Raw genomic sequence first — 14,832 nt, 5'->3', positions numbered from 1 at the left:
ATGCAACCTTCTCCCTCTACACACTTTGATCAATTCAAGAATAATTCATGCAATTGCATATTGTTAATTTGAAAGCATTAAAAGTGCAGTTTCTTGTCTCTCCTCTCCATATTAATCAAGTGGTTGAGGTTGATATAGGATTTAGTAATTAGTAATATGTTGACCAATACTTTCTAGAGATGGTAATTATTACATTAATCTAACTACACCGTTGAAGATGTCATTTGTTGTTAATTCATAACTATTTTAGAGTAACTTACTGTTATAATATCAGAGGTGAAACTGGAAGAATGTTATTCAACCTAAAGTAGGCTACTATTACTTTGATAAATTTTTACTTAACCCTCAGGTGCTCTTCGTTTCGGAGTCACACTTGTTATCTTCCCGGTCAAAAAGTGACCGGACACCTAAAAATGAAACTTTCTCCATCCCAGTAAAACCAATGCAATTTATTTTTGTTCTATAATATTTATTATATTTATAATATTTATATTTTTTGTTCTATAGCTCTCTATAGGCTTTATGCACAACTTACTTCCGCATTCTCTGTAAAACAGGTCGCATCGCTTCCGGTCCAGGTCTTTTGTATGTGCTTCATGAAATTTTTTGCAGTTTTACTCAAGATAACTTAAAAGGAGCGAACAAAGATTAACATAACCAATATCCCTCACATGTGCAGATTGATATTTAAACGTTTTATATTTTTTATTCTTCACAGTAACGTTTAGATATTTAAATGTAATAAAACGCCAATAACAAGGTGAACTAGGTAGGTTAGCTGATTACCTTAAATATCCATAGATATCGTAGTCAGTTCTTACGGCCGTTAACACTTTCTCTGACAAGCGGATGCGATGAGACCCGTTTTCCGGTTTGGTCACGTGACGCACGGCATAAAGCCTATTGAGAGGCATGTGAATTCCCCAGCTGTTTATGAACACATTTTTGTTGTTGTTGTTGGTGGATTTGTGTATATATAGTTGAAACAATCTCAAAAACTATTTCTTATTAAAAAAAATGACAAAAAACAAATATTCACAATTTTCTTTCTTTTTTTTTTACAATTTCCCATTCATTTCCTATGGGGTCATTTTTGACCAAAGACCACAAGTGTGACTATTTTTTTTTTAAGACCACTTAGCATGCTCAGATCATGACCTCAATTTTTGTTGTGTGTTCACATACACAATGCCATAAAAGTCACCAAGTTTCGTAACATCGTGATGAAGCTGTGATTTTTAAAAATTCAAAACATACTTTTGGTAATCAAAATTTATTGGTGTGTATGTGTATAAAAGTGTGTTTGTATGTGTATGTGTGTTGGTGGGTGTGTCTGTTTTGCACTCTAGATGTTGTAGAGTGTCACCCCTTTCTTGCGGCGTACTTTTTTTTTAGAATTGTGGCCGATTTGTAGATTGTACATACAAAAATTCAGAGAATTTTTTTTGTATCAATTTCCCATTAATTTCCTATGGGTTGTCATTTTTGACAGAAAAGCAAAAGTGTGACTCATTTTTTTGTGACCACTTAAATTGCTCGAATCATGACCTCAATTCTTTTGTGTGTTCACATACCCAATGCCATAAAAGTCACCAAGTTTCGCAATTTTCTGAAGAAGCTGTGATTTTTAAATATTCAAAACAGATTTCTTTAAAACAGATTTCTTCACATACATCTTTGTGTGTATGTGTGTGCGTAGGGGTGGGTATGTCTGTTTTGCACTCTTGATGTTTTACAGTGTCACCCCTTCAATGCTGAGCACTTTTTTTTTCTCCATCGTGGCCGATTTGTAGATTGAACACACAAAGTTTTTGTGTTTTTGTCAATTTCCTATGGTCGGTCATTTTTGACCGAAGAGCACAAGTGTGACTATTTTTTTTTTTACGACCACTTAGCCTGCTCGGATCATGACCTCAAATTTTTTTTGTGTTCACATACCCAATGCCATAAAAGTCACCAAGTTTCGTAACATTCCGATGAAGCTGTGATTTTTAAAATTTCAAAACCGAAGAGCACCTGAGGGTTAAGTAAAAGTAAAAATACCAGTTAAAAAATTTACTTAAGTAAAAAGTAGTTAATTTAAAACATGAGTAAAAGTTGCAGAGTAACTTGTTTAACAGCGGGGGTGGCGGGGTGGGGGACTCCCCCATGTAAGGTTGTAAAATATGAGAGTTTCACAGTATGAGAACGTCTCAGAAAATATCCCGGTTTATGGTATTAAACAATTATTAAATATATAAACTGCATTATTAAATTACGGTTAATATTATCATCAGTTAAAATGACAGTTAAATAAATTAAACATTTGTTCAATAAAACATATGTAATCAACTAACTTCAATAATTGATTATGAATAAGATTAACATATTTTTTATCATTAATAACTTATTAAATTATGTTTGAAAAATAATTGAGTTCTATTAAATGTTTTTTTTATTCCAATTGTTTAATCGTTTAATAGAAATATATTATCAAAAACGGTGGTAATCAAATAAAAATTTTGCAAACGTTTTAATCCTTTTACTTTTTGGCAAAGTGCTGCAAAACAGATTTAGTCAATTAAACCATGGACAGACAATATATATTCCATAAAGTATGTATTCCTTATATATAAGGAATATATCCTTATAAAATATATATTCCTTAATACATTTTAGTATTATTGTTGGTGTTTAAACAGCACTTCCTCTTTAAAAAAGGGGAGGAGACCGCAAGAAACTCTGGGTTTACTGAAGAAAACCTGCTGCCAACCAGGTTAGGTTCACAGAGTAAGTTACCATGGTAACTGACTCTGAGTATAAGTTACCTCTCTTTCAGAAACGAGCTTGACTTACTCTGATGTACCCCCCTTTCTGAAACGGAAAACCCAGAGTTTCCCTCATTTCAGGGTTAACATACTCAGCGTTTTCACTTAACCTCCTTTCTGAAACAGGCCCCTGGTGCCAATTCCCAATTATAGCATAGCCTAGTAATGATAATAGGCATACTAATAATAATAATAATAATAATAATAGTAATAATAATAACAACATCAATAAAGCATGTAACCTAATGATTAATAGGCCTACTGATGATGATGATGATAATAATAGTAGTAATAATAATAACAACAACATCAATAAAGTATGTAACCTCATATAATTATATAGCAATAGCCTAGTAATGATGATAGGCCTACTACTATGCATAATAATAATAATAATAATACCTGCAAGCTCACATTAGAAGTCTGGTGCTACTGCCAATTATAAAAATAGCCTAGTAATGATAATAGGCATATCTACCACTAATGATGATGATAATAATATTAATAATAATGTGGGCCTAAAAATAATAGCCTATAGGGCTATCTATCGATCTATCTATGCAAGGTGGTGTGGGGGGTGGTGTGTGTTGTGGGGCGTGGGGCACTGGGGCCCCAACTGCAATGAACCAGCTTTGGGGGGGCCCAGCTTGCAAAAGGTTGAGAACCCCTGTTCTAGGTATTATCAACTGGTCAATTTTGAGATCACAATAGACAAATGCATTAAATGCGTTAAGAGCTCTATCAAATACTGTGGAGCTAATTCATGTAGTGCCATGTAGTATCTAGCAGAGCCCGTCTAACGGAGAGCCTTGGCACTTCCTATTAGCCCCGTTGTGTATCACCTTGGTTGCAGTTCCATTAGAATTCCACTGGAGGTGATCGCGGGCGAGAGCAGAATGAATGGGAGTCTATGGGGATAAACGGCTAAATGTGTCTCTTTCACCTGCTTGTCGTTTAAATTAACGTATATTTTATTGTTGATTCCGCAAGTTCAATATAGATTATAGGCCAAAAGTCGGTTACCGGTTAGGCCGTTGTTGGCCGGAACACGCTAGAATTCTGCTATTGTGTGACGTCATCACATTTTTGAATGGATATTTAGAACAGATAAGTGAACTTCAAAATGCAATTTTCAGCTGAGTGTATTATCTTAGCCCTCCCTTTTGAATGCAATTTTCAAATTACTTGACAAAAAATTGCATCCTAAGAAAAGTGGATTTCTGAGGATGAAACCCCATTGACTCCCATTCATTCTGCACTCGACCTGCAGCCAGTCCAGAACCTGGAAGTAACCAGCCAGTGCCAATTCTCTTCAATTAAACATTCTCTGTATCTAGTAAGATTTTAGAATGCATTGGCATGGACAGAACCGGGCAAGTATGGTTGTACTTCTTGATTCTGTTAAGAACTCGAGCTGCTGCATTTTTGACCCAATGAAGTTTATTAAACGTGCAGGGCAACCAACTAGTAGAGCTTTAAAATAATCCAACCTTGAGGTCATGAACTCATGAAATAACTTTTCTGCATTTGTCATTGAGCGCATATGTTGTAATTTTATATATATTTTTAAGATGGAAAAATCTGCTTCTGACAAAGAAGATTTCCGTCAAGTGTTAGTGAATCTAGATTATTACATTTGGAGGTTTTTGAGGTTTTAGAATTTCAGAATTTACTAGGAAATCATTAGGTTTTTTTTTTTTTGTTCTTTTTCTTTACCATCACAACCTGCCTCTCTGCAATAAAATCCTGGATTAACGCCAACTTCCTTAAACTAAATTGCAATAAATCGGAAATCATCGTCATTGGTCCCAAATCACTCCTTCCCTCCTCCCAAGACTTCACTCTCTCCGTCGATGGCCATACAGTTACCACCTCTCACCAGATCCGTAATCTTGATGTAATTTTTGACTCATTTAAGCTCCATATCCATCATATCACCAAAACTGCCTTTTTCCACCTACGTAATATTGCTCGTCTTAGTCCTACCCTCTCCACATCTGCTGCAGAAACTCTCATTCACGCATTCATTACATCAAGACTCGACAACTGCAATAGTCTCATATATGGTCTCCCATCCTCTGATATAAAAAACTGCAATACGTTCAAAACTCCACTGCCCGCCTCCTCACCCAAACCCGCTCCAGAGACCACATCACCCCCATCCTTCAACAACTTCACTGGCTCCCTTTACAACAGCACATCCATTACAAAGTTCTGCTCATCACTTACAAAGCCTTCAACAACCTGACACCTCCATATCTCACAGACCTCGACTTACAGCATCACCACCCCTCCCAACGCCTCCGCTCTGGCGACTTGGGCCTTCTCAAACCCATCACCAAATCAACACACCGAACTTTGGGGGACCGAGCATTCGCCATCGCTGCCCCCACCCTTTGGAACTCACTCCCCATCCACATCAGAAACTCGGACTCACTGACCACCTACAAAAAACTACTCAAAGCCCACCTGTTTCACCTTGCCTACAATCTATAATTACCACTCTCACCATTGATTGTTTTTGTTCCATTTGTAAAGCGTCTTTGAGTTCCTTGGAAAGCGCTATATAAGACTTATGTATTATTATTATCAAATGCATTTTGTGAATTGGTATGTTTGCCGTGAAAAACCGTGAAAACTAACGCCATGCTTCATAATGAAATCTACCAAGGATAGCATGTACAGGATTAAAAGCAACAGACCAAGAACTGAGCCTTGTGGTACTCCATACTCTGGGATGCAAACAGCATGCTTTTCGGCGCCTCCCGCTTTTTTCACATCAGTTTGGGTGACTTGTGTGAATCGTGCAGATCCGAAGAGATTTTTGTGATTTATAATTTCACCAACAATAATTCTGGATTGCCTCCACCAAACAAGTAAATAGAAATAGGCAAATCAGAACACTGCGGGCCAAATCAGTAGTATGCACGAAAGCGTGAACCACTATTTTCTTCCACTATCACGCTGGGATGGCATTCTGCGCCTGTATACTGTTTTTTGCCTTCGTATCCTGTGCATGAGTTTTGAGACTTAGTAAACGTTGTATAGGCCGTTCACATATTGTGTCTTTTGCACTCAAGTTCACTATTTCAAATGTAGGTGCGAGGCAAGCGCGCTCATAATTGAAGCGATTTTTTTTTTTTTTTTTTTTTTTTTTTTTTTTTTTTTTACAGACGCAGCGAGATGAAAACTTTTCAGAATGCCGCAAGCGCATCGCGCCCAAACACTACCAGTGTATTTCTCTTCTCCATAAATAAATCTCCATACAGCAAGCGTTTTTTGGTGGTGCAAATCTATTAGCTACTAAAACTTCTTTGTTGTTGTGTTATGTAGAGTGCAGTGCATGGATAATAATAAAAGATAAGCTAATGTGCATTAATGTAAATGTCAAGTAATTCATTTTTCTTGACTCATTGTTTTTATAAAAATGATTTAAAGGCTGAATTATAGGAGTTATATTGTTATATTTTTATAACAATTTTGTGTGTGTGTGAAATGATTTAAAGGCTGAAACATATTTACTATATGCGCCTAAGGGTGGACCAGGGATGGCAGGGGTTGGTGGCAATGTAAGTTTCTGGATATTTTCCGCGGGGCGAGGGCTTGGATTACCTCGCTCTTTCTTGACCATACATATGTTTGCATACTGAAATTGTGATCGATATGACCCCTCCACTTAATGCTACAAATCGGTAACGGTCAGATAAGTATGATTTGAATCATGCCAATGAAATTTCACTAATGCCAACATAATTTTTCGAGTCCATTCAAAAGAATGTTGTGGTTGATAATATTCAATGAAGCACTAAGATCCAGTAGCACTTATAGAGTTATATAACCATGATCAGATGATAAGAGCAAATATTGTATAACTCTGATGAGAGCAGTCTTAGTACTATAATACGGTCTAAATCCTGACTGGAAATCCTCGGCAATACAATTTCTTTCTAAACAGGAACACAACGAGGGCTGTGTTTCCCAAAAGCATCGTGAGCTAAGAGCTAATAGAGACCATTGGTGGCAATGCTTTTGGGAAACACATTCATGTTGTCTGTTCAACTCCCCATGGCCTCAGAATATTTTCCTTCATCATATTTAAGCATAAAGGAGAAACTGTATCTAAAGTGCTGGAAAAGAGTCAATACTTTCATAGTTTTAAGCTATCTGGTATGGAGAGTAGAAACTGACCTGGAAGATTATTTCCGAAGCAATCTTTAAGGGTATGGATTGTTCTACCATATTTGTTAAATGAGGTTTGTTTTGCAGCCTTGCTAAAAGACCTAAAGTATGATATCAATACTGTACTTGAGTTAGAAAACATGTCAGAACCCACTCAGTTTAGACTGTGTCAATGCCAATCCCAATGCGTCTTTTTCATTGTCTTCATCTATGTTAAAATCCCCAACATTTAAGACTTTGTGCAGCCAGTTCTAATTCCGATGCAGAAAATTATCAAATAGTTTGCTGGTCTGTATGGTGCCCGGGTGGCCTGGATACAGTAGCCAGTACAAATGTCAAACAGGATTTATCACTTACACTGGATAATGTTAAATAAAGCACCATCACTTCAAAGTAATTATACTGGAAATATTACTATAAATTACAATTCTAAATTGTCACTACGATTATTCAAATACATTTTTTTTTAACTATTTAGTCTGCATATGTTCTGAGTTAATTTCTGTTATTGGCTGCCTCAGCTCCATTTACAGCCCAGTTTGTGAGGCAAGCAGTGCCACGCAGGCCCTGCACTACCATCAGCACAGTCCGCCAAGCCTCCACCCAGGTTCCTCACATTGTTAACAACACCCAGCGAATGGGTAAGTGTGTGTGTGCGTGCGTGTCCAACATTGTGGGGTCCAAATGTCCTCAATAGCTATACAGTGGGGAACAGTCAAAGGTCTCCTGATATGGAATAATGTTTTGTTAAAAAAAAAAAACTAAAAAAAAACATTAGATTAGTATAAACCCTAAATGGCAACACTTTACAATAGTGTATGAATAATCATGTACTAAAACCTGAATTAATAATTATTTTACTATGAAATAATGATAAGTTAAGACATGTACTAATCGCTCTTTGCAAAGCTACTTGCGTCACTCTCCATTTTAGAGTCTGACAGCAGCTGTCACTGCGTGTCTCAGGTGCACGCCCCCTGCTCAGCCCCGCCCTTGGTTCGTCCCCTCTTTCTCCGCTGGGGGTCTGCCCATTTTTTTTTTCCAGCCTTTTTCAAATATTGCCAGTGGGTGGAGTCAGGCTCTGACCAGGGGTTTATTTACCCTTTAACTATGACATGAGTCATATGAATTCCTGCATGTATATACAGTACCTTCTTAACTACACGTTAGTACATGCTTGTTAATTAATGCATTAATTAACATTTCGGGGTAAACTAAATGAAACCTGTTCTAGATCTAGAAGAATGATGTAATAAAAGGGCACAATGTAAAATTGTTCATAAATTTGACACCAGCAACTATCACAAAACATCATCTAGTGTAAGTTTCAAGTCAAGTATATTTATATAGCGCTTTTCACAATATAGATTGCATCAATGCAGCTTCACAATATAGATTGCATCAAAGCAGCTTCACAGTATCAATCAAAACAATGTTCATTTCTTAGTGGAAAAACATCCACGTTTAGTAGAGCTGATCAAGGGTATTACTGATTGGTTAATTAATTTGAATATCCCCAACTGAGCAAGCCAAAAAGGCAACAGTGGCAAGGAACCGAAAAACTCCATTAGTTCATAGTAAAGTAATAATAATTCAGATATTAGTACATGATTATGTACTATTATTGTAAAGTGTTACCCAATGAGTCAATTTAAAGTTCCCACGAAGAATGAAAATACTAAAACAAACGTGGACAGCTCGACACTTGGTCAGGTGAAACTGGGGATTGAACCACCAACCTTCAGATTTGTAGACAACCTACATGAACCACTGAGCCACTGCCACACATTTATGCATTATGTTAAGTTTTACTTAGTGGTAACACTTTATTTTACGACCCGCAAACAATTGTGTAAGTACACTGAAATTACGGTGTACGTTTCTGTAATTATAGTGTACTTCCGTGTAGGTATAAGGGAACAATATGTTAAAGCTATGGTATACGATGTTAAAAATCGGTCGAGACGGTAGGGAAGTTTTAAAAAACTCATCCCGCCCCTCCACACACACACCCCTCCCCTCTGTGCTACCTGATCCCTGACGTATGTCGCATTTGAGTTCACGTCAACGCAAGACGTCAATGCAAGATTAGCAACACATGAAATGTTCTAAACTCCCCACCACCATTATAATACTACTAGAATTGCTAAGGTTTTCAGTAATTGTTATTGTAGCACGCAGCGCATCTTGTTCAAATTCCGATCGGCTCGAACAGAAACCTCGAACAAGAAATATAATTACTTTGACCCATGATAGGCGATGCTAAACGGCTAACATTCCAATGCCGACCGCAGCATGAGCAAGTTGTCAAACTGATAAAAAGCCATGTAACACGTCACACCATAAAAGAATAAATAAATGTTTACCTGCTCAACAAAAACTCATCCGCGTCAGCGTCGTTTTCAGTCCCAGATCTCCCTGAAGCTTTCTCGAACGGTCAATGAAGGACGCTATATTTATCCTACTTAGAGTCCGGCGTTCTTCACATTTCTATTTAATCTCTGATCTTTCCTCCACACAGACTTTCTCTTTCGTCCAAACTTTACAGTAGGGGCAAGCAGGGGCCGCTTGCTGTTGTCGTTTATATTTTTATCCATTGCTTTATCCATTGCTGATCTGACGCTACTAGCTAGCTACCATAGACAGTCTGTCAGCTGTTTGCTTGCGCACGGAGGGGGGCAGGGGCGGGGCGGGTGCGGTTGGGTTGGAGACGCGAGCGCCAGGCGGAGTTTCAAGTGGAGCTGGTGATTGGATGAGAGCAGTTGACCAATATAAGCTGTGCGGCCGCACAGCTTGCATTGGTCAACTTTTCTGCGGCTGTACAGCCAATAGAGTGAATGGATTTTTTAAATTCTTTTTTCTGTTCATATTGTTAGGATTGTACTGTATAACCATAACCAGCATCTAAACAAGGATATTAATAATGAACAATCTTTGAAATCGTATACCCTAGCTTTAAGTTTTGGGTAATAAAGGGGTAACAAGCACCACTTTAATTTACAGCCCGCAGGAGTAACACTTACCCAGTAACTACGCAGAACAAGGGTGTATCAAGCACCACTTTAATTTACAGCCCGCAGGAGTTACACTTACCCTGTAACTACACAGAACAAGGGGGTAACAAACGCTACTTACTATGTAGCACAACACTATTTCCACTGTAATAATTACAGAGAAAGGTACTGTTATCAAAAACAAACAAAAAAAATGTTTTAATTACACAGTATATTTGCCATGACATTTAAGTATCATTGCAATTCAATGGGATAAGGTGTACTAATTACCACATGGTAAGGTCTAAATTAAAATCATAGCAAAAACAAATGATTTTGACTTAACATTAAGTAATCTAGTAAGTATGTGTGTGTGTTTAATTTTTAACCCACAGATGTCAAAATTACCCTGTAACATTGCACAAGAACATATTTAGCCAGAAATGTGATATGTTTTATAAACAGACGTACAATTTTTGCCTGGAATATATTAACAGAAAAGGTACCTGTTATTTTTTAACTAATTAAATAATTTGCTTGTATAGCTGCTTGTTACCCCTTTATTACCCCAAACTTAACATATTGTTCCCTTTTAACTACACGGAAGTACACTGAAATTACGGTGTACATTTCTGTAATTTTAGTGTACTCACAAAGTTATTTGCAGGTTTTATATCTGTTTGTTACCCCTTTATTACCCCAAACTTAACATATTGTTCCCTTATACTTACACAGAATTACATTGTAAGTACACTGAAATTACGGTGTACATTTCTGTAATTATACAGTTGTTTGCGGGTCGTAAAATAAAGTTACCAATTTAGTTTATTGATGTTAAATGTTAATTGATGCATTAATTAACAAGCATGTACATAAGATGGTATATTCATGCAGGAATTCATATGACTCATGTCGTAGTTAAAGGGTTAGTTCACCCAAAAATGAAAATTAAGTCATTAATTACTCACCCCCATGCTGTTCCAACCCCGTAAGACCTTCGTTCATCTTCGGAACACAAATAAAGATAATACAGCGGCTCAATTATAAGTTTATCATGCGACGGGACTACTTTTTGTGTGAAGAAAACATAAATAACGACTTTATTCGACTATTCCATTACTTCCTTATGGGCGCATGCGCGAGAACTGAGATGAGGACGTTCTCCTTCGACTACTTCTAGTTACCGGCTGCTCACAGCTTAGGAGTATTACCGCCACCTACCATATAAAATGATGATCCATATATAAGACGCTCCGGATTATAAGGAACACTGTCGTTTTTTGAGAAGATTAAAGTCTTTTAAGTGCACGGAAAATACGCTAATTGAAAAGCGTATGTACAGCGCGCATCTTCCTCTGCTTGTAAACAGAAAGTTTTGCGCTTCGAGCTATATCAGCACATCATCTTATACGGTAGGTGGCGGTAATACTCCTAAGCGGTGAGTAGCCGGTAACAAGAAGTAGTCGAAGGAGAACGTTCTCGCGCATGCGCCCATAAGGAAGTAATGGAATAGTCGAATAAAGTCGTTATTTATTTTTTTCGCACAAAAAGTATTCTCGTCGCTTGATAAACTTATAATTGAGCCGCTGTAGGCACATGGAATATTTAAACCTTTTCTTTAATGACTTTATGGGCCGTCAAGAGCCAGTCCCTTAGGCATTCTATGTAGGACTGATCCAGCTCTCAGATTCAATCAAAAATATCTTTATTTGTGTTCCGAAGATGAACTAAGGTCTTACGGGGTTGGAACAGCATTGGGGTGAGTAATTAATGATTGGGTGAACTAACCCTTTTAAGGTTAGTTCCTCATTTGCACATGTCTTAACTCATCATTAGTTCATAGTAAAGTAATAATAATTCAGATATTAATACATGATTATGTACTATTATTGTAAAGTGTTACCCAATGAGTCTATTTAAAGTTCCCAAGAAGAATGAAAATACTAAAACAAACGTGTGGGAATTGGTGTTCACATGTGTATTTATAATTTCGGTAACACTTTATTTTGATGGTCCCTTTTGAACGTTGTTGACCTAAGTAACTCTGCAACTACACATCAACTAACTAGAGTATTAGTTTACTCTCTGCTTAATATCTGATAATCCTTTATTGTGATGGTCCCCCACAAAGTTACTATGAGTAACTTAGCAACTACATGTCAACTTAACCCTACCGGTCTACTAATACTCTAATAACTCTCTACTGAGAGTTAGTTGACATGTAGGTGCAGAGGTACTTGTGTTCTAAACTTTATTTTGATAGTCAATGGAATGGGTTACAGGGAGGGACCAAGTTCTAAAAAATGTGACTTCTGCATTGGCTATGGATGCTTCTCACAAGCATGCATCTCTATCACCTTTGGTACATCTATACATTTTATCAAATGAGCTAGAATTGATTAATGTTAGTGTCATTATGTGTGTCCTGTTGGAATATAAAGTGTTTTTTCTTGTTGATTGTGTCCGTTTCTCTCTTGGCTTAGCAAATATTGGGACACAGACTGCTGGTGGGAGAACTGGAGCTGTAGTTAGAGGAGTTGGTCAATACAAGTACTCAGCAGGAGTCCGAAATGTGCAACAGGTCATCAGTGCTCCCGCTCCTGTTGTTCACCAGGTAAAATGAAGGTGCACACCTGTATTTTGTCATTCTGTATTCGAGCAGAACGCTGTTGTGAAGCAGAGCTTGTGTGGCGCTTGCAAGTATTATTCGAGCTCTGAGCTACTTAAGGACCATTCGCACATGATTGTGAGACGGAGCATAACTGAATGGAAAATAATGCAAGAGAAGACCCTGATAGATATATAGGGTTTCTGCAGGTATAAATTTAATAATACATTTAATGCCTTTTTAATGCCTTTTAAAGCTGCAGTAGGGAGTTTTGAGAAAAGGTTGACTTAGTCTGAAAATTTGAACAAGCACAACTACAGGTCCCACTCACTTGCTCTCTGCTCTGCTGCGCTACAGCCCTCCCTCCACAGCTCGTCCCCCACCCACAGCAGAGCCGGTCGTGAACGCGAAGGCTAGTAAACAGGGCGATGATGGCGGATAAACAGTTATGGCACATTCACTGATAGGGACTAAACGTCAACAATGTGCTTTACATTGACTATGGCCTGCCCATACTTTGACTACAAACTTGGTCCTCAAATCCTTATGTATCTTGCAATACATGTAACTTTATGTTGCACTCTTTCTATAGGTTATAAATAGCTAGTAAGATAACGTTAATATAACGGTAACTAATGTTACGCAAGTAATTATTCTAGCGATATATAATGCTAGATAAGGTGTGCTAGTACATTATTTCAGCAACATGACAAGCCAGTGAATTAGCAGGTTTCAATTGTTGCTTAGCAGCAGAGTGTGTGACATTTTATCAACATGTTATGCGGCTACAATGGGCTGACAAATTAGACAAGATTGTTTATCGTCATCGGTCTGTTCCCCTTTACCTCTCTGTTTTATGAGCAGGTGTCCCTCGAGAATTGGCAGTTTAGGGTACTTCTCCGTCATAAGCACAACTGCAGCTCGCCGGCAATCTTGAGTTTGAACGACGGTACGCGCTTGCGCTGTGCAAGAGAGGGGTGTGATAGCGCGTACACGAGCGTGATTGACACTGCCAAGACATTCCTCCTGGCTCTGATTGGTTGTTTCTGACGGGAGCGTTGAATTTCTGCAAATGGCAATAGGACCACTGGGAGGAGCCAGAGGAGCTTTTTTTTTTTTTTTTTTTTTTTTTTTTTCCACAGATTATCTGTCTCATATTCTGCTGTCAGGATATAATGACAGTTTTAACAAATATATATAAAAAAAAAATTTTACAAAAGTTACCTACCCCAGCTTTAAATGTGATTTTAAAGTGTTTTCATGCCATATACGACCCATGACTAACCACGTATATGTGTATATATATGTATATGTATGTATGTGTATATATATATATATATATATATATATATATATATATAAATAAATGTGTGTGTGTGTGTGTGTGTGTGTATATATATATATATATGTGTGTATCTGTGTGTGTGTGTGTGTGTGTGTGTATATATATATATATATATATATATATATATATATATATATACACACACAGATGCAATGATTAATGCATCCATGGCCCGGATATAATTATAAAATATGATTTTAAAAGTGACCTATAACATCCACTATGCAAAACACTTTATTATTGTTAGTGCTTATAAAATTAGGAGAGAGTATAAAATATAAAATATTTGGAGAGAGAAATGTTTATAATGTGACAATATGTCAGTCATCGTGTGATAACGAAAAAATGACTACGCCTAAACTACTTGAGCAGGTGAACAAGTTGTAAAACTGTTGTCTAAGTTACAGACACTCATAAAAAAACTGATGCTAATTATCTGGGTATCATTCTCTAACAGCTGTCAAGTTGTCATTGTTTGTCAAACAAGTTGTGAATTTTTTGTAACATTAAAACAGGAGATCATGTTTTTTCAGGTTACCTATCTTGAATCTTACCCAGATACAATAGTGCTAATTTCTGATTTTTTTTTTTTTTTTTTTTTTTTTTTTTTTTTGATTGGCGGCTGGCTCGACGCGCTTGATTCCGGCCGGGTCCATAGTGAGAGTGACGCGGCCAGACACATTTGAGGCGCTGCGGCATATTAAACATATTATAAATTGTTTTTCAGCGTGAGAAATGCAATGTACCATTAAAGGACCATTAAAGTACATGCGTGTAACGGTCGGGTCTATTCTCGCTACAAGCAACTTGCATTAGATCTCATTAAACGACAAATTGAACACCATGTACTATTTAAAACTAACGCGCTGATTTGTGGCCGTCCAACGCATTCTCATCCTT

General features: G+C 37.3%; 1 protein-coding gene across 4 annotated transcripts in view; it reads left to right on the top strand.

The window, feature by feature from the left end:
* Positions 1-14,832, top strand: part of pabpc1l (poly(A) binding protein, cytoplasmic 1-like) — a 73,908-nt gene that overhangs the window by 37,999 nt on the left and 21,077 nt on the right. For 3 of the 4 annotated variants that reach the window (XM_089119374.1, XM_089119375.1, XM_089119376.1), the window contains exons 11-12: positions 7,508-7,627; positions 12,463-12,593. In XM_089119374.1, the coding sequence (XP_088975500.1) occupies positions 7,508-7,627; positions 12,463-12,593 (251 nt within the window). The remainder of the gene's footprint in view (positions 1-7,507; positions 7,628-12,462; positions 12,594-14,832) is intronic. The other variant, XM_089119377.1, reaches the window with a different exon arrangement.

Source organism: Pimephales promelas, chromosome 14, assembly GCF_988280905.1.
Source record: "Pimephales promelas chromosome 14, fPimPro1.hap1.1, whole genome shotgun sequence".
NCBI lineage: Eukaryota > Metazoa > Chordata > Actinopteri > Cypriniformes > Leuciscidae > Pimephales > Pimephales promelas.
Note: the sequence above shows the minus strand (reverse complement) of the source record. Positions and strands in the feature narration are given on the sequence as shown.